We start from the raw sequence: 24,159 nt of genomic DNA on the forward strand, positions 1-24,159 counted from the left end.
TTCAGATAAGCACCCACATTTTTTGGTGCTTATCTGAAATGAATTGCCTAGTCATGTAGGCCCAATTTTTTCAACAGAACCTCAATTCCAAATGCACAACTGTTTGCAGGCACAAATCCAAAAACACAAGTGAAGTCAGCTGAAGATTTGTACAGAGGGGAATCCTCCAGTGGCGATGAGTCAGCATAAATGGCCCTGTGTCATTCTCCATTTTGCAGTGGGGGTGATCAAGGAAAAGGGGGTGGAGCCACAAAGTGGAAGTGCTTCAGCAATCTGCGACAGTCATAATGGCTCTTGGGGGTGGGAAGGTCGGGTGTTGGAGTCAGCACAATTTAGAGCTGCTCTAAGTTACTGCTTGAAATTGCTCCTCAGGACTATACTGGGTCTCAGTGGCCCGAAGATCAGTGAGTTGTAATGTTTCACAACTACCAAGGCAGCTCTCCATCCAAACGGCTGGACCTGATTACCTGACTCTCCCACTGAGTTTGTGCACTCCTAACCATGTGACTTAACCTCTTTGTGCCACTGGATTTACACTATTTATTATTTATACAGAGCCCCAATACATTCTAGGTTCTTTTCAATATAAAGCTAGACTCAGTGCCTGGTAATAAAATAGTAGGGATGGGTGAAGGAAGGAGGGCAAGATACACAGTAATAAGATTACACAGTTATGTTACATAGACATCTTTATGTGACAACAGAGATGAATTTGACCCCCTCAACACCCAGTAGATGTTGATGAGTCTGCAAACTGGTTGCCAGACAAGTTGAGTGGACTTAGCCAATCAACAGAAACCCCATCACCCCCCTCCCTGCTGTGTTTGTGATATTTACATACCTGCAGCAGAGACAGACTGGTCCGCAGTCTGCCACTGTAGCAGGGAAGCAAGAAGGGAAAATTGCCCTCCCCCACTTTGTGGGAGCTGTGCTCAGATTTTCTGCTCTGGAAATCACACTTACATTGAGCACTTCACATTTTCCTCCCCTTTTAAGGGCTGCATGAAGGAGCAGATCCCATCCTCTTTGCCAATAGCTGTGTCTGCCAAATGTCCCACAGCTAGACTTGCTGTGTATGCAACATGCACATCACTGCATCAAAGATTTGGACTGGGAGCCTTGTGGTCCACGGGTGGAAGCTCTAAGTTAGTAAAAAGGTACATCTCCCCCGTGGTTGAACTCAGTGAAGCTAAGCTAATGTCTTCCTCAGCTGGAAACCAGTATTACCAACTCAACATCAAAGCTGTCCATTCATACTTCGCTTCTTTATGACTTATTACATTACTTTAGCAATGTTGAATCTGGACTGATGGTGAATATATGGCAACCTGCTCATTTCACTCTCATAATAATAATACTTTGCACTGCTAAAGCACTTTCCATTGGAGAATCTCCAAGTGCTTTACCCGCATCATGGGACCTCAACATCTCTGTGAGGCAGGCATTATGCCTCTTTTTAGAGATGGGCAAACTGAGGCTAAAGCTATGTCTTCACACCCAAAAAGCTGTGTTTTTACAGTGAGATAACGAACGTGCATTAGCTATCTCACTGTAAAATCCTAGTGGAGACAAGCACTGTAGATTTTACCAGAATACAGCCAGGTGAGATCAACTAGGTGGATGGTATAGTATTTGCCACACCTAGTTACAATGCAGAAAAAACTTCCAGCATCTTGTCTCCTCTAGTATTTTACAGTGAGATAGCCAATGAATGTTAGTTATCTCATGTAAACCTTGACACACACCTTTTGGGGCAATGAAGGCATAGCCTTAGTTACCTGGCCAGGAGTTTACAGTGGTGAGAACTTAAAAGTCCTGATTTTCAGGTGTGTTGAACACCCGCATTTCCCACGGACTTCCATTGGAATTGTTTGGGTTCAGTATTCCTGAAAATTAGGCCTTAAGTAACTTGCCCAAGTCAATTGTAGCATCACAATCAGAATCCTGGAGTCCTGGCTTCCAGTCTCCTGCTGAAATCACTAAATTACACTGTCTCCCGATACAAGGAGTTACCTTTGTACAGTGGGTTCTTTACTCAACCCATATTATTGTTATCATTTGTTATTTGGATTGCAGTACTTCCTAGGTGCTCCAGCCCCACTGTGCTAGGGATTGTAAAAACATAATAAAATCTTCTCTCTTCAATTAAACAAATGATGTTGTTTCCACCCATCACAATCAGTGATAACTCTTGGAAGTGCAAAAGCAAAGAACAGTCTGACAGTTTCCAAACCTAAGCGTGTTCTTCCAGCAACCAAAGAGAGAAGACATTCCAACACAGGGAATTTTTGTTATCAACAGCCAGCACTGTCCAGCTTTCTTACAAATTTATGGTCACTCGTACTGCTTTCTTTCCTTGGAGAGAAAATTGATCCTTGATTTATATCAACCTTTCAGATTTTCTTTTAAATTGTGAGAGAAAGTAAATACACCAATATAGCACCAATTTAGCTGCTCAAGCAAGATAACAAATTACTTCTGCGTGGAAATATTTGACAAAAAGCTGTGGAAGGTCTTACAGTGCTGCACCACTGTGCTGTTATTTTGCCCCGATGTGTCACTAAAAGATAATATTACAAACTCTCTATGGCTTTATTTGAACCAGGTAAGAACACAAAGCACTGCTTACATAATATACTTCAAAACAGGAATTGAGAGCTGAAACACATCATCCACTCCCCAAAAATAGGCAGTAGGAAAGATGGAAAAATAACTTGTTCTCTTTTATTTTCCAATTCTGGACTTTTCAGTGCCCTGCAAGCGCCTAAAAGAGGTCCTCCATATTCTACACCAGGGATTGGCAACCTTTGGCACACGGCCCATCAGGGAAATCCTTTGGCAGACCGGGACGGTTTGTTTACCTGCAGCGTCCACAGGTTCGGCCGATCGCAGCACCCATTTGCCTGGAACGGCGAACTGCGGCCAGTGGGAGCTGCGATCGGCCAAACCTGTGGATGCTGCAGGTAAACAAACCGTCCCGGCCCGCCAGTGGATTTCCCTGATGGGCAGCGTACCAAAGGTTGCCGATCCCTGTTCTACACTATGTGTGTGTGCATAAAGATACAGGCATGCAATATAGAATTTAATTGGCTGCGCAGTTGCAAATGTTTGTTTTTTGAACATATAGGCCTTGTTCAGTGTAAGTTTCAGGATGCTTAAGCTCTTCTCTTTGAAACTTCTCCGCTGATGAAGGGTTAAGGGAAAAAAGTTGAATGGTGGTGGAAAATATCCCCAAGAGCACAAAAAACAGGAGTAAAATATTCTGGAATGGTAACTGGCTCAAAAATTCTTTAAAAAATTGGCTATACATATAAGGTGCCAGTTTGACAGCACTGCACTGGAGACTTAAGTTTTCTGGCTGCGGATAAGGCACCTCATGGGCAACTGTGGCACAAAATCTCCCACGCTGACTCACTAACATGCCTCGGATCTGAAGTCTCTAGGTATGAGACGTTAATTTAGCTTCCCTGCCCTTAGCTTCTCCACTGAGGCTGCCAACAAATGTACCAGCTGGTGTCAATTTTGGTGATGTTTTTGGTGAAGTTTTCATTACAAAGTAGACAGAGGCCACCGATTCATTTCCCAGAAGTCAGTAACCAGCATTCTCAAACAGGATTAAATCTGAACCCATAACTCTTGGGTGAAACGTTCCATATCTCACTACAAGTATCCTGAGCTATCGAAACTTGTTAACAAATACAGATAAGCATACATAAACAAATGCAGTCACAGACACACAATTCATTGCATTCATAAAACAGACAGAAAAATATTGGCCCAGATTTTCCAAGTTAGGAAGACACAAAAATTGATCTGCCCAGATACCCAACCAATGGAAGCATAAAAATGCCTCACATCGAGCATTAGTATTTCAAATTTCAGGCATTGGCACTCAAATCACCAGTAGCAATATATAAATGTATATTGGCAATTGGCTGCACCTACCTTGAAAAATCCTGGGCCATTATCTAATAGAGTTTAATCATTTTTCTGAGTAAGGACTAACCTTCTTGTTTCTCTCCTACTTTTACCAGTTCTGATTCTTGACTGGGCTCACTTATGCCATACACATTAGCAGCTCGCACCCGGAATTTGTACTCCCGGTCAGCCAGCAGGGACTTGACATTGTAAGAAGTGCTCCGGCAAGTAGTGAGATTTGTCCATTTGTTATCCACTGAGTTCCAGGTTTCCACAGTGTAGGACTGAACAGCGCTTCCACCATCGTAAGAAGAGCCATACCAAGAGAGAGTGAGGGAAGAACTTTGTATGTCCGAGGCACAGGGTTTTCTGGCTGGGGGATCAGGTTTATCTGCAAACGGGGACACACATACAAAAATACATTAGATCAAACAAATTAATTCTGCCACCTACTCCCTCATTAATTGTTGTTTCCCCCACCTGATCCACAGAACCCTCTCCATCCTCAACTTTGACCTCTTTTGTTTTGTAATTGTTACATCTAGTTAGATCTATGCTATGCATTTGATAGATTGTTTATTAAAATTAGTGTTGCTAACTCTCTCAATGTTATTGACAGTCTCAGAATGTTTTTTGCTTCCTTAAAGCTCCTGGAGTCATGCTAGTAAAGAAGCAAGTTTATATAGTTGCAGAGAAAAAACTTGAAAACCTGTGTACCTAAAAGGCTCAAAACCCAGAAGGCAAGTAAAAAGAATTATGATTTTATCTCAGAGTGACGTGGTGAGGAGTTTTACAGATGGGGAACTGGGCACAAAGGGAATAATTAACCTGTCCAGGGTCACACAAGAAGTCTAACAGAGGAGGGAATTGAACTGAGGTCTCTTGAGTTCCAATCTAGCACCCTAATCACAAGACCATCCTTCCTGCCTAGAGCTGTAGGCTAAACTACTAAGAAGCAATGAGGCTTGATTCAATGTACACTGAACTCAATGGAAAGACTCCCAGTCATTTCAATGGACATTGAATCAAGCCTATGAGTAGAACCCCGCACCAATAAAAAAAAATGGAAAGTTTCAACACCAGAGATTTTTTTAAAAAAAACATGTGAAGTTTAAATATCCTCTTCTGATTTTTTTTTTTTAAACTTCCCTGAATAAATTCTACTATGGGTTGGGATATGAGATGTGAAATCAGGCTTATATAATGGGCTTTTTAAGCTTCAACCTTAAGCATGGAGCAACTGTTTCCCAATTAGGGGCTCACTCCTGCAGCTCTTAGTTGCATGAGTAAAGCCTGCATGATGGCTTTGGAGGATAGGATTACAATTCAAAATGATCTGGACAAACTGGAGAAATGGTCTGAAGTAAATAGGGTGAAATTCAATAAGGACAAATGCAAAGTACTCCCAAAGGAACAATCAGTTGCACACGTACAAAATGGGAAATGACTGCCTAGGAAGGAGAACTGCAGAAGGGGATCAGGAATATTGTAAGCAAGACACGAGAAATAATTCTTCCACTCTACTCTGCACTGATTAGGCCTCAACTGGAGTATCCAGTGTCCAGTTCTGGGTGCCACGTTTCAGGAAAGATGTGGACAACTTGGAGGAAGTCCAGAGAACAACAACAAAAATGATTAAAGGTCTAGAAAACATGACCTATGAGGGAAGATTGAAAAAACTGTTTTCTTAGTATGGAGAAGAGAAGATGAGAAGAGACATGATAACAGTTTTCAAGTAAATAAAAGGTTGTTACAAGGAAGAGGAAGAAAAATTGTTCTTGTTAACCTCTGAGGATATGATAAGAAGCAATGGGCTTAAACTGCAGCAAAGGCGATTTAGGTTGGTCATTAGGAATAACTTCCTAACTGTCAGAGTATTCTAGTTAAGCACTAGAATAAATTGCCTAGGAAGGCTGTGAAATCTCCATCATTGGAGATTTTTAAGAGCAAGTTAGACAAACACCTGTCAGGGATGGTCTAGATAATACTTAGTCCTGCCACAAGTGCAGGGGACTGGACTAGATGACCTCTTGAGGTCCCTGCCAGTCAGACGGCGTACCGGCAAGAGCCAATTTGCTGTACTGGGGCGGCCCGGCTTCTCCAGGGGGCAATTTAAAGGGCCTGGGGCTCCCAGCAGGGGCTGGAGCCCCAGGCCCTTTAAAGTGCCACCAGAGCCTCACTGATGGAGGCCTGGGGTAGGGCTGCGGGGCTCTGGGGGCTATTTAAAAAGTCCAGGGCTGCCGCTGCTTCTACCGCCCCAGCCCTTTAAATAGCCGCCGGAGCCCCACCGCCACTACTCCAGGGCTTTAGCGGCCATTTAAAGGGCTGGGGTGGTAGAAGCAGGGGAGCCCCGGGACCTTTAAATAGCCCCTAGAGCCCAGGGGTAGCGGGGGGCTCCAGGGGCTATTTAAGGGCCCAGGGCTCCAGCTGCCTCTGCCGCCCTGGTTCTTTAAATAGCTGCTGGAGCCCCGCTGCTTTCCCAGGGCTCCCGCGGCTATTTACAGGGCCGGGGCGGTAGAAGCAGGGGAGCCCCAGGCCTTTTAAATAGTCCCCGGAGCCCCGGGCTGCTCTGCTACCCCGGTGGCGGTGGTGGGGCCACTTACCTTACAGGGTGGGCTGGGGCTGGCTCTGACTCCCTCAGCCATGTCCCTTCCGCCCTAGGCCCCGCCCCTTCCGGGGGCCAGAGCTGGCCCCAGCGTACCGGTAAGTCACTGGACTTACTTTCACCCCTGCTGCCAGTCCTACGATTCTATGAGCCATTTGGGTGCCGCTCTGGTTAACGACACAAAGAAGCCTCTCATTTCTCCTGGTTCTTTCAAAATTAAATGTAATGGTTAACTCAGAAGTTAAGTAGATAAATGCTTTTCTGAGACAGAAAGATGCTGACACTTTTGTTTTAAAATTACTTATTAAGAATTATGATAAATTCTTCAGAAAACCTGAAAGAATGCAGAATATCTTGTGCTGGAGTAATCCTCTCAGGACTGCTCTTAAAAGTAAAATCCACAAGATAATGATGATGATGATCTGGATGAACTAATGGCCAAAGGTTGATTGGTAACATCAGGAAAAGGGAATAAAGTGCTGTGTAAGGTGAAAGGGAATAGGTGGAGAGAGACATTCTGTGGCGATGCAAATGTCTGTGTAAGATATACATTGGTACAGCAGGTGAGTATATGTGAGGTACTGTATAAACACATAGTAAGACACTGTCCCCACCCTGTACATCTTATAATCTAAATAGACAAGACAGACAATGTGGGGATCATCATTCCCATTTTATAGGTGGGGAATGTAGGCACAGAGGCACTTGTCTAAGTTCATACAAGAGGTCAGTGGCAGAGAGAAAAATTGACCCTCTATCTACTGAGTCCTAAGCCAGTGCCTTAATTACGAGACCATAGTTCCTCTCATTCAGCATCAGGGTACAAGATGATGCAAGGTAAAAAACACTCTTTCCCCCCTATTTCTTCCTTTCGATTCCTCATGTTACATCTCCCACCCAAAGCTCCTGGCTCTCACACAACTGTTACATAACCACTACAACATTTTTTTAAAAATATATCACAGAAATATGCCTAAATCAACCATGGCAATACTGGACCAAAGTGAAAATCACAAATACTTTGCCTTGCTCGTTTCTGTGGGTTGCTTTCTCTCTGTAAACTGCCACCACCATTCTGCGCCCCTCAGAGTATAAATTACACCAATGTATACCCACTTGCCAGTGGGTAAATTACACAGTTTACAGTAACCTGACATGTAAAGGACACCACCATTTACATGTAGTATTGTTGTAGCTGTGTCAGTCCCAGGATATTAGAGACACAAGGCGGGTGAGAGAAAGAAGAAGAGCTCTCTGTAAGCTTGAAGGCTCGTCTCTCTGACAACACAGGAACGGGGGCAAGAGGGAACAACTTTGGCTATTTTTGTCTCTAGTTCAAAGAGAGAGAGAAGCAACCAGTGTTGCCAGCTCTCACGATAATCTCATGAGCCTCACAATAATTACGGTTTTCCTTAAAGTCCCAGCTCCTGGAGCCAAGTGGATATGTGATGATTTCAGCCTTCATTCCAAAAGAAAAAAGTAACTTTCTGGCCCTCATGGCTGTGGAGAAAACTTCAAAATGTGATCCAAGGGTACCCTAAAGGCTCAAAAAGCGGAAGGTAAATAAAAAGAACACCAAATCTATTGTGTTTACATAATCTCACGATTTTAAAGCCAATCTCATGATTTTTGGGGAGCCTGACTCATGATTTTTGAGCATTTGGGGTTGGCAATACTGAGCAACCCGGCCTGCAGGGGTCTGCATCAGGCAGGGACACTGCCTGCTCCTGAGCCTATATGGCCCCAAGAACTCCCAAGAGAAAGGGTTAGGCTGGTCAAGGGCAAAGCTGACCAAGGGGGAAGAAGCTCCATGTTGCAGCCCATATGTCATACACTGAAGCAGAAGGACTCTGGACAATCCAAGGGGCTCTGACCCCAGCCCAAAGAATGCCCTGGAGTGACAAGGAAACTAAGGCAGGGACATGGGTTTAGCGTTTTCTGGTAAGTACACTCCTGTGCTTTACATGATTAAGTAAAAGAGCAATAATGTGCTAGTCTCTGGAAACAGTGTCTGACTGTGAGCTTCGTAAGTATTGCATGCCTCCAGGGAAAGTGAAACCTTTGGAGTGGAGTTCTGGGAGAGGAAGTGTTTAAGTATGGGGGAATCAGAAGGCTTAGCACTGTGCCCAGCGTGGCCAGGCAGCTGGACAGTGGGTTCCAGCTCTCAGAAGGAGGTACCAGGCAGAAGTTCTGCACACAGAGTGTGCGCTTAGGGACCCCAAGATTCAGGCACTGGCTGGATTCCATTCAGGTTCTGGAAGCATAAAACACCCTGAGGTATCCAGGGCCTCAGAGGCTCTGATTCTCCCCTCACATCAGTCTTGTGGGTGGCTGGAAAGAGGCACCCAGCCAGATCTGTGACATCCCCTAGTGCTGCAGAGGGATGACCGTGTAAAGGAAAAAGGGATAGTTTGATCAAATTATATTAGTTCTGCATTAATGCTAAATATTCAGGGTTTTTTTTTTTTATTGAAACAGGGACAATTTTCTCTCCATTGAATACTCCTCACTTTTGTGCTTTGACTGGTTTAACTTATCCAGCACCTTTTTCTTTTTTGATTTTTATAATTTCAAGTTCACCAATAAAAAAAAGAGTTTTCCTCAAAATGGAATGTAAAGGGTTATAACTTTTAATGAGGATAAAGAATTTTCAGATGCACTCACCACGAGAGTCTCCAGCAAGAAGATAAAGAGACTTAATAATTTAGGTTATCTGTACTCATTTCTTGGCAACACTTAAAACACCATTCCACTAGGAGTCATCATTATACAGCAGACCTCTAATTAAACCCCGAAATATCAGAAACCAGATGCAATTTTGACCTTAACCTCCAGAATGGCTTATTGCCCTTCTTATTTGTTAAAGATTCAGGGCCTGATTCTCTGGTAGCATAAAGGGACCTTAAAGAGTAATTCAGTATCTTGCATCGAAGTTGGAAACAACATACTTAAATTCAATTTACATCCACTTTTAGACCCCTTTATATTGCTAGACTGGTGTAAAACTGCCTTCATGTAAACAAGAATCTGCAGTGTGACTCTTTACAGGTCCAATTTCCCATTCCAGGGTACTTTTTCCAAGGCGCTGATGTATTATTATAATTTATTATTTCTATTATGGTAATGCCTATAGTTATCAACAGAGATCAGGACCCCTTTGGGCTAGGCACTGCACAAACACATAGTAATAGCCAAGCCCTACTCAGAAGAATTTACTATCTAAATAAATAAGACAGACAAAGGGAGTGAGAAAGGAACTATCATCATCCCCAATTTGCAGATGGGGAACCAAGGCAGAGAGAGACAAAGTGACTTGTCCAGGGTCAGACAAAGACTGAGGCAGAGTTGAGACATGAATCCAGATCTCCTGAGTCCCACTCCAGTGACTTAACTACAAGACCATCCTTCTTCTCCATCTTATTAGCACTACTGGACAACCTCCTCATAGCAACGGATAGAGGGCAGAACTCAATGCTCCCATCACTCACCCTATCAGCAACATTATACAATACAGCACAGGGTATGACATCGATGGAGTACATGGGTCCAATCACAAAACTCCAAGAGCAGTGATATCTAACTGCTCCTTTTCGCTACAAATCATTATGTCTGGCAATACCACAGAGATCTATCCTGTCTCTCTCCTCTTCAAAATCCACCTGAGATTGTGTGGAAAGGTGCTGAGACACCACAGGCTCTGCTGCCAATAAATGCTAGTGACTCCCTGCTGTATTTCTCGTAATCACCTTCATCACAAAGATGTCCCAGTGCCTACAAGAGACCAGCACCTCAGCACCTGGATAAAGAACAATGGTTCAAACCAAACCAAATAAGCAAAGGGAAATCACTTTGAAGAACTAGCTGGGACACCGACCTACTGCCCTTTCAGAAGCATTTACCACGGTTTGTCAAAGTAGCATGAAGCCATGGGGTTATGTTGGACACAAGACTAAGTGTGGACAAAAGGTGTCCCCAAAATTCCTTCTTCCCCCTTTAGCTTGCTATGAGACTTTGCCCACTCCTGCAAGGGGAGGAGTTGGCCACAGTGATCCACTTCTAGAGTGGGATACTGTAATTCAGTATCTTGCATCGAAGTTGGAAACAATATAGAGGCTCTAGTTTGTGTGGAACATGGCAGCCTGCCTCCTCAATGGGACGGGCTGCCATGAGTACATCACTCCTGCACTCTGCTCTGGCTCTCAACCTGCTTCCACAGCCAAGTCGAGGCTCTGGAGATAATCTCCAAAAAAATCAATGGGTCAGGACACAGCTACATTAGTGACCTCGCCAACCAAGACTTGAACAGACAGCTGCAGTCCTCATGGACTGTGTAGCTCACAAAACTCAGGACAAAGCGTGCAAGAGCCAAAGATAAGACAAACATTCCCTGTCAAAAGGGCTTGGCTGTGAAGCAAATTACTAGACAAATTAGACTCAGAGTCATAGACTTTAAGGTCAGAAGGGATCATTATGATCGTCTAGTCTGACCTCCTGCACAACACGGGCCACAGAATCTCACCCACCCACTCCTGTAATAAACCCCTAACCTATGTCTGAGCTATTGAAGTCCTCAAATCATGGTTTAAAGACTTCAAGGTGCAGAGAATCCTCCAGCAAGTGACCCGTGCCCCACGCTGCAGAGGAAGGCGAAAACCCCCCAGGGCCTTTGCCAATTCCTTCCTGACCCTAAATATGGCGATCAGCTAAACCTTGAGCATGTGGGCAAGCCTCACCAGCCAGACACCCAAGAAAGAATTCTCTGTAGTAACTCAGATCCCACCGCATCTAACATCTCATCACAGGCCATTGGGCATATTTACCGCTAATAGTCAAAGATCAATTAATTGCCAAAATTAGGCTATCCCATCATAACATCCCCTCCATAAACTTATCAAGCTTAGTCTTGAAGTCAGATATGTCTTTTGCCCCCACTGCTCACCTTGGAAGGCTGTTCTAGAACTTCACTCCTCTGATGATTAGAAACCTTTGTCTAATTTCAAGTCTAAACTTCCTGACGGACAGTTTATATCCATTTGTTCTTGTGTCCACATTGGTACTGAGCTTGAATCATTCCTCTCCCTCCCTGGTATTTATCCCTCTGATATATTTATAGAGAGCAATCATATCTCCCCTCAGCCTTCTTTTGGTTCAGCTGAACAAGCCAAGCTCTTTGAGTCTCCTTTCATAAGATAGGTTTTCCATTCCTCGGATCATTCTAGTAGCCCTTCTCTGTACCTGTTCCAGTTTGAATTCACCCTTCTTAAATATGGGAGATCAGAACTGCACACAGTATTCCAGATGAGGTCTCACCAGTGCCTTGTATAACGGTACTAACACCTCTTTATCTCTTATTTAGGCTAATCCTAAATCTGATTGTCTCGAGAATGCTCCACCCTTCTGATAATTGTTCCCACCAGGAGAAAACCCAAATAAAAACAAAATGATGCAAGAAGAACTTCCTTGAACCCATGAATAGAGAGGGAGCACAACATGATCACTACAGGACATGCACTGCAGATCTAATTCCCCTGTACTACATAAAACAGAGGATCTATTCTAAGCATTTTTTGGGTATAGTCACATGACATTATCTGGGTAGCTCTGCTAACTACTCAGTGATTCATTTTACCACACCTACAAAAATTACTCTCAACTACAGACTGTATGACATACTTTAGCCCTGACTATGCAGAGAATTTGCAAATGCTCCCTTCATTTGTCTGTTTTGTTTCTCACCAGTTTACTTCACAGGGATTTAAAAGGTTATCCTGTATTCATCTGTCTGCACTGGAGGCTAAAGCACTTTGCCAAAACACATTCCCTTCAGGAATACTGAAATCTCCCCTAGCATGATTACTAGCTTCCAGAGGAAGAAGCTAGTGTTTTGGAATGGGGAGGGAAGGTTAAGCATACTTCTATATTGTCCTCCAATTTCAGTTTTTAATACACCATTAAATGTCCCTGGGGCAGGCTAACTTCAAGCCAATACTTCATTTTTATGTGATGTTCAAGCCTTTGCATACACAAACATGCAGAATGTAAGACTTATCTTGTTGAGGACCTCACACAGGTTCCCATTGTACCATAATTTATTATTTCCTTTTCTGAACCCCTCCACAACTGTGATCTGGAACCAGAATTAGAAGTGAAAGGGTACCCAGAAATATGCTGCTGTTTGTGTTTACTTACATAGGAATGCACTTCTAAGAAAACAGACTTGTTCAAAATGGATCTCCCCTGAGTAACAGCCCCCAACACTTAAGTTTTACTACAGTAGTTTACACAAATAAAGGTGAATGAGTTTCTCTCCCCAAGGCCAATTAACATGCATTTGCAGGAACTGATAGACATATGATTCTGAACTCAAATGAAACAGCTAAAAGGTATAATAATGCATATGATTTCTCTTTTCCATTGAAGCTTATTGTGCTAGCTGTTCGTGCATTGATTTAGAGGTCCAGGCACTAACAGATAATGTCACTAGACCTGTCCAAAATGTTTGCAACAAAACCTGAACACACATGAAACTCACAGTTTTGAGAATTGTTCCAACTTTGAAAATCAGACAAGATACATCAAAAGATTCATGACCCTTGGAGCAAATGAATCACATCACTTTCACTGTTATCCATGTGGGGGTGAAATGTCACTAGAGCTGACCAGAAAACAAGAATTCCATTTTGTAAAAAAGTTCAAGGGTTCAACAATTATTTTCATTCTGCATTGGAATGAAAACCAGACCTTTCAAAATGTTTTGCAAACAAACAACCCAACAAAAACACTAAAAGCCCCATGCCAGAATATTCAATGGCCTAGTGGTTTGGGCACTTACCTGGAATGAGGGAGACCCCAGGTTCAAGTCCCTGATTAGGAGGAGGAACAACAACATGGCCCCTGTTTCCCACATGAGCGAGCTGGGCTATAGAGTCAACCTCTCCTGTTGGAGCTGTTCCACTTTGTAAAAGTAAGTGAATATTAATGGAACCACAGAGAGAGACTCAATATCCCAGGGATAAGAGTGCTCACTCAGCCTGATTCAGAGCAAGGACATAAACCTGGGTCTCCCACATTCCATGAGAGTGCCCTAACCACCAGACTACTGGTTATTCTGGGATTGCAGTCTCATTATGTCTGGATCTGAGAAACCGCCCCAACAAAAATGTCCTCAAAACCAACATTTTTTTTTGCAAAAAGTTTCAGGTTTGACAAATCTTCATTTTCTGACATATAAACAATGAGTTGAACATTTCCTGACCACCATGTAGAGCTGGTTATTGGGAAGGTAGATTTCGAGTAACATTTTGACAGCACCTAAGTGACACTTGAGCCCACGTCACATTTTCTGAAGTCACTTAGGCTCCTAAGTCCCATTGATGTTTAATTTGGCTTAGTTTCTTAAGTGCCTACATCACTTTTGAAAATTATATCCTTAATCCACAAGAGTTGAATGATCACTACAGGTAGTGTCAACAAAAAACAACTTGCTCTAACTCTATAACTGGAGCTGGCATCCAGAGTCGAAAACGGCCAATAGTAGGTAGAGCTATTGATCCCAGGCCAGCTCTAGCACAGAGGCAGAACAGGTGATTTCCTAGGGCAGAAAAATATGTATTGACTGTACCTTTTGTGATATGCATTTTCCAGTGTGCTTAGAGAAGCACACACCTCACGGTGGCTGGTGCTAGGCTCTAAGGGTAGGTCTACACAGCAGCTGGCAGTGAGGCCTACAGCCCAGGTTGACAGACCTGTGCTTGTGGAGCTTGCGCCAACATGGTAAAAATAGCTACGTAGATGTTGCTCTGACGTTTGGGTTCTGGGTGGAGCTAGGGCTCTGAAGCCTAGGGAGGGAGGTGGGTTTCAGAGCCCGAGCCACATTTGGTATTTTTAGCACACTAACGCAAGCCCTGCTAACACAGCTCTGTCGACCTGGGCTGAAAGACATTCTCCCAGCAGCTGTGTAGATATACCCTAACTGTTCTCCATTAGAATGGTTTTCCAATCTTCCCTGTTCTTAGTTTCAAGAACTCCTTCCAGCACCACTCCAATCACCAGCCAAGGGCAATGGTTTTGGGCACACAAAGGGGATTAAGCTGCTCCATGAAAGGGGGAGTGGTAACTTCCTCCCCTGCTCCCATGTTGCTTTGAGGAAGGAGTAAGTGTGTCATTCTGAGTCCCAATCTGTTCTCTGCTCCTTTAGCAATGTAGCTACGTACCACCCCTTACCCAGAGCCAGAGGTGAAAGTAAGCTGGTGCGGTCTGGTATGGCGTACCGGCAAGAGCCGGTACGCTGTGCTAGACTGGACCGGCTTCTCCAGCAGTGATTTAAAGGGCCCAAGGCACCAGCTGCGGTGGGGATCCGCGGGCCCTTTAAATCACTGCCGGAGCTCTGGCAGCCGGGCTCGGACTGGGATTTAAAGGGCCCAGTACTCCGGTCCCTGCGGGGAGCCCCAGGCCCTTTAAAGCGCCACCCGAGCCCCGCTGCCGGAGCTCTGGCAGGAGCACCGGGCCCTTTAAAGCCCCGCCCGAGCCCTGCCACCCCAGGGTAGCATGGCAGGGTTCCCGCCATGATTTGAAGGGCCTGGAGCTCCATGGCGGCTGGAGCGCCAGGCCCTTTAATTCGTCCCTGAGCCCTGGGGCTCCCAGCTGCCTCTGCAGCTGGTAGCTCCAGGGTGATTTAAAGGCCCTGGGGCTCCCAAAACTAAAAACTCCCAGGCCTAAAAACTCTGGCGTACCGGTAAGTCCTTTAAGTTACTTTCACCCCTGCTCAGAGCAGACTGTAAGGTTACAATCTGGCCCTACACGACCTATAACAACCTCTGCTAGGACAATACCAAACTCTATCTTAACTACATTTAACTTATATTTCCTTTTCCTTCCAAACTGGATTCAGCAGCACCTCTTCCTCTGACAAATTTCTTAGGCTTTTTGGTAGACAGGTTCTGAAACACACTGTGGAATAATCTTTAATTAACCCATTAAATGATTTCACTTGAAGTGCTGAGACAAGCATAGCATGAATCCAGTTGGCCTTTAAATCACTATTATTTATAAGTCTAACTTACCGTTCTGTTTTAACTTTTCAGTGAAATCCTATGTGAGCTGTTTGACTTGTAATTCTTCCCGATGAGGAAAGAGACTTTCCTGCCTTCTCGTCGAGCCCAGAGACCCCCAGCCTCAATCCCATATAGGTAGAATAAGTACAGCCTATTCAGGACACACCCACAAAAAAATTCTATGCTACTCAAACTAGTTGGTTTCCCAAAGTGGCTCAAATTTGCAGAGTCCACAGTAAATAAATTCCATTCCAGGAGACCAAAAAAGGCAATATATCCCTTTTTAACTTCTGGAGCAGAAAATGGAAGTTGTTCTGCTACTTGATCCAAGGGTCACACTGAGCCAAAACAAGTAGATATGTCTCATTTTACACCAGTAGATTATAGGGCTATAGGGAGTTCTTAAGCAGCAATCCTGTTTCAATGCAGAACCCCTAAAATCAGAGATTATTATACTCCGAAACCTTGAAAGAAAAGGATATTGTTGTTCTTCAAACTAAGACAGCATTGAAACGACATTTGTGAGGTGGTGTTCTTTATCTGATCTCAAAATTGGTTTGGTTTCTTTCTAAATCCAGTTATCATATTACTATACAATACTATTATTAGCTATTGCAATAATTGTCTGCCAGATAAAGAGCAGACAGAAAGCAACAATTTAATTCCACTCCACAGGCTGTTTAGCCAGAGAAGGTATTTAATATACTGCTACAGCCAGTTGGACAATATCCATGCCGACAGCACTGGCAAAGCCTTCTTTTGAAATCCATCAGTGGGAGAAAATCTAAACCATAAAAGGTCATAATTGAACTCTATGTTACTGTTGATAGGACTTCGGGTCATGGCAAATCTCTCTGCTTTCCTTGGAAAACTGTGACTTGGGACTTATTTTCCAAGGGAGAGAAGTGCTATAATTTAAAAGTATTGTACCTTACAGATGTTAATTTACCACAGATTTAGCATAACATTAGAGTGGAAAAAACAAAAAAATCCTCTTTTCATAAAAAAACCAGTACAAGAGAAGCTGAAGTGTGCTACAGTGAACACAACTTTTCCTCTCATAAAACATCTTCCCCAAATGCCAAATTGCAAATCCTGCTGTTAGCTATGTGCACAAACCCAATAAGTTTAGTTGGAGCTCCACACCCAGAGCTGATGGCACAATTTGAACTTTGCCTTCCACCTTTTCTAAAATCTTCAAGAGATTTGCTCCAGCCTCTCCTAAATCTTGTTCCTCACCACTCTCCCAGTTCAAACCACTGGCAACCTCTCTATCTCTTACACAATAATTAAATTAAGTTGCATTGTTAAATAATTGCACTTTCTTCTGAGGATCTCAAAGCACAATGATGTCACACAATACCTACTGAGGAAGATAGATAGATCTTCCCTTCTTTACAGATCAGGAAACTCAGACACAAAGAGGTAAAATGACCTTGCCCAAGGACACACTGGAAGTCTGTGGCAGAACTAGGAGAATTCAGATAGACCCACTCCCAGACACGTCTTTTAACCACAAGAACATTTCCTTCTCCTATAGGCCTAACAGAACCAACATACATATAATGGGAAATAAATTCTCAAGAGCCTTTTTTCAAACCTTATGTTCCAAAGGTAACCATCAAGTACTGGCTGAGTGATGGTTTGGGTGACCTAATAAGTTTGGTTTCCCTCTAATTTCTATGATCCTTCTGCAAAAATCTGGTGTTGATGTGGCTGCTGAGGTTTGTCACGAAGTTTTAGAGATGAAGCATTTGTAATCTCCCCATAGTGTATGTTGTGGTGCTGAAAAACTGTAAGAGGGCAGTATAAAGCATCCCTTCTTGGCCCACTGGCCAACTTGCCCTCTTCACTGGAGAGTCCCTCCAGAGGCAGCCTAGAGGAACAACAAGGACAAGCAATTGGAGGCAAGGAAAATGCTCAAATTCTACTTCTGCCTCTGACACAGCCTTCCTCTGCAGTCTGGGACAAGTTACTTAAATTCTCAACTTCAGCGCTCTCTCATCTGTAAAAGGGGGATAATCACTTGCCTCACAGGAACACTGTAATCATCGAGTAGTTGCTTATGAAGAGAAGATGAAACACATTGTAGAAGAATTCAGTATTAACACTCTATAGAGTTATGCTATTTTCCTGGGATTTGTCATTAGTTGCCTCACGCCCCTCCCCACCACCTTTCTTTCAATATCACAAAAGTTGGTGTTAGCTTTTCCAAAAGGGGAATGTGATGTTTCTAACACAAAAACGGAAAGTTTCCCATTGAGCCAGATTTCTTAAGCAATCCTAAAACCTGCCAAGAGGAAGTACCACTGTTAACTTGTCATTTCTGGACAATAGTATTTGAGACCAAGGTCCTCAGGCCCGGGTGTCATGTGCGGAATGGGTTTAACTTATGGAGTTGGGCTCAAAGCCTATACCCTTTCAAGTCAGAGAGTTCTGCCACTGAATTCGGTGGTCTTGGATCAGGGCCATGATGTATATCTCATCCAGAAGTTAACATATATTTCATAATTTTTGCTTAGAAGATCTGCTGCTAACTCAGAACTCCAAGAAATGGATATACCAATTTCCCTGGAGAAAATAACACTGCCATCCCCACGCAAGGACAGAATAATTACATCTAGTGGAGAAGCAGATGTTACTTAGTGCAATAACATTATATGCAAGATTATGAACTGCTACTTAATGCAGCACACTGTTACACACAGCTATTTGGGGCACCATTGTTCAGCACTGTGCAAGTAAAGCACATGCACAGCTATTTAGTAGAATAGTGAAATTAAAAACTGCATACCACTGTTTGTGGAACTGTCAGTGAATAATACTACTGCACCAAATTCCTGTGCATAGGTATTTCTAGAGCCCCAGGGACCACTGCATGTAATCTTTATATGACATCACTACACCAAGTACCCCACACTACTGTGAATATGGAGTAACTCCAATGATGCCAATGGAGTTATACTTATGTAAACCCCATGTTATGATTGATCAGAATCAACCCACAAGTATGTGTGTTCTTAATTTTATACAATAACAATCTGCACTAATGTCCATGGAGCCTGAAGCATTACTCAAATAGTGAATTAATTTAAACTCCCCTGTAAAATAGGAACCTGAGGCAAAGAGAAATTAAGTGACTTGCCCAACGTTACCCAATGTCAGAAACTGTGATTGGGATAGTTGTCGGTGCCATGGTAGTCGGGCCTAGTGGTCAGAGCCAGGGGTCAGGAGCGGGGTTGGAGCAAAGTCAGAGCAAGAGCAAGGCCACAGCAGACTAAGGTTTGGGGAGTTCATTGCCACTATTAGGCAGGAGAGAGTTGTAAGCCAACTGAACTGCTGTTCTTCCTGTGAGGCTTATATACCTGCCCTGAGAGTCACCAGACCAATTCCTGGTGGGAGGCTTGCACAGGAGTAACTCATCACCTCACAGCCAGGAAGCTTGTGGCACAAACAGGAACAGAGCCCAGATCTCCCGAGTCCCAGTCCTGTTCTTTAACTACAGGATCATTCTTTCCTCTGTTTATTACAATAACCAATTTCAAACTTGCACATACTTGTTGGGTAACATTTTCAAAAGCACCTAGGTGGCTTTGAAGCCTAAGTCCCATTATTAAGTCAGTTAGGCGCTTAGGAACCAATGTCTTATGAATTTAGGCTCCTAAATCACTTAGGTGCTTTTGAAAATTTCACCCATCATCTATGTTAACCCATGTACTTACCCATAAATATCTCTATAAAGCACACACAGGTTTTTTATTTAAAAAATAAAGCACTGCTGAGAGGTACGAAGGTTACTGGCCACATACTGTAGGCACCTAAGTTATGGCGTTAAGGACTACACATTAGCCCTCACTAATTCAACTTTAGATTATACTCATCCCACCACCAACTCTTTTAATGAAACTTTGGCAACGTGAGGCTACTACAATTTGACACTGACGGTTGTAAATCACTAGCTGTGTCCCAGAACATACAGTTATGGATTTGGTACCAGAACCACATTACAGCCTCTCTTAAGTGACCATTCCAAGGACAAACAAATTGGTCACTTAATGGAAGTGGTCTTCTAAAACAGGTGAGGCAGAAGATATTGTGGGTAGTTTTTGGCAATCTCTTAAGACAAGAGGTTGCTTTACTAGGGTGGCTTCCTTCCTGTACAGGTTTCACAGTATTGTTATCACTTGTAGAGCCCCAAAGTTACCCAGGGAATCTGTGTCAAGCTCAAACTCCTCCTGACTCCAGTCCTGTGCACTAATCACCCAGCACAAGCAGTCTCCCTCATCTGCTTGGATACCTGTGTGGTTTTTCACGTTGGAGTTACATTTAATGAAAGTTTAGTTCACTGATCTTCATTAAGATCACAAGGGGAAAAAAACCCTTAGAATAATTCAAAACTGGGACTCTTTCCAGAACTGCTTTTTCCATTGCCAACAATGAAGCAAACAGTCTTTGACTACTCGAACTCCTTAAATGTCAGAACCCCTACTTGGTTCAGTTATACTCACAGCTGAAGTCTGAGTCTGACAGTTTCAGCAGTGCAGGATAAGAGTTTAGGAGCCAGATTCGTCAAAGGGGGAATGGGGAGATTTTTTTTTTTAAATTTTATCCAGATGTTAATGAAAAAATGCCATTGCTATTTATAAAAAGCATGTGCTGCTCATATATCCAGCTATGGACCGTGGGCTAAAATACAGGTTTGACTCCCTGAAGTCATAGGTTGAATCATAGAAGAATCATCTCTGCTTTGAATCTTGGCAGAGTCAACTCAGTCCTTTGTCTTTCTGTAGCAGATAAGCCAATGTTGCAGGTTACTGTGCACAGGGCTTTTCAATGAGAGGGCTTAAAAACAAAGTCCTGGCTGTCCTTAACGATCCCATGGCACTTCTGGTATGGTGACCTAGACCAAAATTTCCCCTTCCCCATTGGGGTGTAGTGTGCTAGGCACAGTTTTTGGTTGCTGCCTTTCTATCTTAGAGGTGGCTGCACTTCAGAGGTGCTGCCTGTATGTAGTTTGTGAAGAGCTTTTTAGATCCTTTGGAGTGAGAGACTGTACATATGAATGTCATGTTATCTTTACCATGCACATGTATGCTCAGTTGTCCATACATTCAGAACAATATTACAGTAATATTTCCTTATTGCTTTCATTTTGAATTTTAATATGTCGTTTACTTTTTAAAATTCAAACAGAGACTAGCTTTCCAGCTACCTCTTTAGAGGAATCTGGCTCTAGGTCAGTCCTGGCCCACTCCTGCAGGAGAACACACATTCCAGACCACATCTAAATTCTCTAAACACATTCAAAACCCAAGCAAGTACCTTGATCAACCAGCTATGTTTTGAGCAAAGAACATACAAGGTGATGTGATTTTTAATCTGTAATCCGATAGGGAAGCAGCTCACACAAAGATCACAGAGCCTCATTATAAATAGCTAAAACAAACAAAGCTGATATCTGGCACTAGCCAGATTTATAGCCACTTTATAAATCCTCATTAAGGGGGGGGGGGCAAGATTCTGCCCTGCACACTGGAGATGGTGCAGAAAACGGATGTGCTCGGACTGGAGCCCCCAGGAATAATTCTGGCCGATTCAGCTAGAATTCCTGCAGGGTTCTCCCAGGGTGTGCACAGCACTGTTTCAGTCTGTATGCCTGGAGAGACTGCAGTGACCTTGCCATCTTGCCTGGTGCAGGATAGACAGGGAGAGAAGTCAGGGTGTCTCCACTCTGTTTTAGACATCAGGTGCCCATAAAAGTGCTAGCAAGGGGCAGCAGCTGTACTCAATAATGGGATTCTTCCCCTTGTGCCCAAGCAGAAGAAACTTCTTGTGCCCATCCCTGCCTACAATAGGTAGGGCTGGCAGGAATCTCGCCCCCCAAAACTACAGCTAGCAAGCCATTTTCTTCATGCAAGTAGAAATCCGGATGGCAACACATTTCTGACATCCATCATGCCCACTACAGTTCTTAATTCAGCTAGAAGTCTAGGTGAAGCAGTTGGCAAATTTGCAATAGTAATTTTATCTGGGTGTCATCAGCCAGAAAGCCTGGCAAACTCAAGCACATTGTAGGAATTCTTCACCCAGCTCTCCCGAAGCATCTCTGGGAGCCCCACTAACCCTCAGCACATTTCCTGCCAATGGCATCATGAAGGAAGAGGCTGGTATGTAGCTTTATGAGGTTTTAGAGTTCAACATTTTCGGTGACTACTGATTTTCAAACCAACCCATTCCTCAGAATATAAAATTGCTACTTACATAATAACTACATGAAGTTCACAGAGCAACAGGAAACTGAATTTGACACATTGCTCGACTTTATTTAATAATTGCACTTGTCTGTCCAATTGTCTTTTAAATGTAATCAGCAATCTGGTTTAGACAACAGAAATAACCATGTACTTAAATGGTCAAGAGGCCTGTAAACACAATACATACAGCAGCATAAAGACGCAGAGTGTTCACTCTTCACAGGATACTATACTTGAACATAAGGTATGAGTCTACTAACTAAAATTACATCTTACTCAGTAGATCCCTGGGATGAAATCCTGGCTCCACTGAAAATCAATGGGTATTTCGTCATTCACTTCAGTGGAGCCAGGACTTCATCCCTGGCCTCATACCTGCATTTCTTTAGAGACAATATTAGTTGCCTACTACTTGTTACTCCTTTTAGGACTACAATTATGGGAGAATGACTAGGATTCTATTCTGGCTAAAGTCACCAACAGACAGGCTACGTAAATTCCAACTGCCTGGACAAATTCTGGCCTCAGACCACCTGAGTAACCCCATTACAGACAATGGGTAACTGAGGATAGAATTTGGGCAGCAGAACTTTCATTACAAGTGACACTGCACAAAGTGGAGAGAACCAGACTGGCAGTTTGAATAAACGTCTTCTTTTACTAGTAAGCTGACGAAATTTGCTCTGGAGCCCTTGAGCGGTAGTAAGTCTGAAGCCACACAATGCCATTTGACAGAGTCACTATTCAGAGCAGAAACAAGCTTTTAAAGCATCAAACACATGATTCTCTCTCAACTTTTCATACACGTTTACGGACAACTTGTGCAGCCCATGCATAAACATGTATGCATTTAAAAAGACTGTCTTTATAAATCAACAGCAATATAAAGTAACTACACACCAGGACAGTTTCCAAATTGTAATCTCCAATACAATACAAACCTCCTCAACCCTTCAAAAACTGGCCTTTCCCAAACTAATAGCCTAGTGAGCATCTGCATCCTACAAAGGGTTAATGGGAGAAGAGGGACTGGACTTTTGTCTACACATAAACAAGGAACAAATATAAGGTTTATTTTGCCCCTCTCCCATCTCTCATTACAATAGTCTTCAAATTAGATTGAAATATAATGTGTCATCAAAATAACAGGCAGATCACCAGCTGGTGTAAATTAGAATATGCTGATTTTTACCAGCTTAGGATCTGGCCTAGCAATTTAATTTGTTAAATGGACCTGTTTGCTTTTGCAGTCCCTTTAACATACTGTGCTGTTTTGATCTGATTTTTTGTACAGCAACCAGAGCACCGGGTAGGTGTTTTATAATATAATTAAATATTTTTTCTGCACTTACCGACAACTGTGAGGTTGACTTGTGCTTGTCTGCTGCCCACTTTGTTTTCTACCACTAAAGTGTAACATCCACAATGTTCCTGCTTCGTTGAGGATATAGTTAGCTTACTACTGTTTTCAGCATTCTCGATTTTGATGTGTTCATTTTCTTGAATCTGCCAAATTAAACAGAAGAATTGTTAAAGAGCTTTCAAAAGTGAGGCTCCCAACCTCTCAGTCAGGTAGGAGCCCATGATTTCAGCATTAGAAGAGCAATGTAGATAATTCCATTACTGCAGTGAGTAAGAATAGCTGGCAAAGAGTGAAACTAACCAAAAAAGTCAAGAGATGCAGGCTAGTAGTTCAGTGGTCCCAATCCTGCAAAGTACACATGCACACAGTCCTTTTGAGTTAATGAGAGTGCTTGGGTGTTAGCGTCCACCAGCTAAAATCCCTTTGCAGGATCAGGAAATGTAGTTGAAAAATTGTGTCTAACTGGCAAAAGACCAAATTCTATTTAAATTGACATCAATAAGAGTTTTACCATTGACTTCACTGAAACCAAGATTTGACCCCAAGAACACTGGTTCATTCGTCATTCACTTCTCAAGGCCCAACTTCACATTCTGACCCAGATCATCCATGACACTATCTGATTCTAGTCTCCATGTGTCCATATTCGCGTCGCCACACAAATTATCATAATAGTTTCCTAGACTGGAACAGTGGATGGTATCATTGGTTGAAGTCGAACTGCGCTAGCAGAACTGCGTAGAAAAGTTTACAAAGCACAGGCCTTGCTTTAGTAGGGCAGTCAGATTTTCTAACTCTCTAAAATTACAAAAAAAAAAAAAGACCAGAAAAATGCCATAGAAAGTATTTGTTATCCTTTCAACTTCCATTTTGATTCCTCTGATACATTCACCTTTGAATTCTTAAAGTTCCCAAGCTGAATAGAATAAATAAATCATTCTAATTCAATTGGAATAGATAAAGATT

At 43.0% G+C, this 24,159-nt stretch overlaps 1 protein-coding gene across 1 annotated transcript in view; it reads right to left on the reverse strand.

Moving 5' to 3' along the window:
* The window catches only part of MYLK (myosin light chain kinase), a gene marked incomplete in the record, with an annotated part of 315,646 nt that overhangs the window by 36,963 nt on the left and 254,524 nt on the right, over positions 1 to 24,159 (reverse strand). The window contains 2 exon segments of the mRNA XM_034786555.1: positions 4,007 to 4,309; positions 23,183 to 23,336. Coding sequence (XP_034642446.1) covers positions 4,007 to 4,309; positions 23,183 to 23,336 — 457 coding nt within the window.

This window comes from Trachemys scripta, chromosome 11, assembly GCF_013100865.1.
Source record: "Trachemys scripta elegans isolate TJP31775 chromosome 11, CAS_Tse_1.0, whole genome shotgun sequence".
In the NCBI taxonomy this organism is placed as follows: domain Eukaryota; kingdom Metazoa; phylum Chordata; order Testudines; family Emydidae; genus Trachemys; species Trachemys scripta.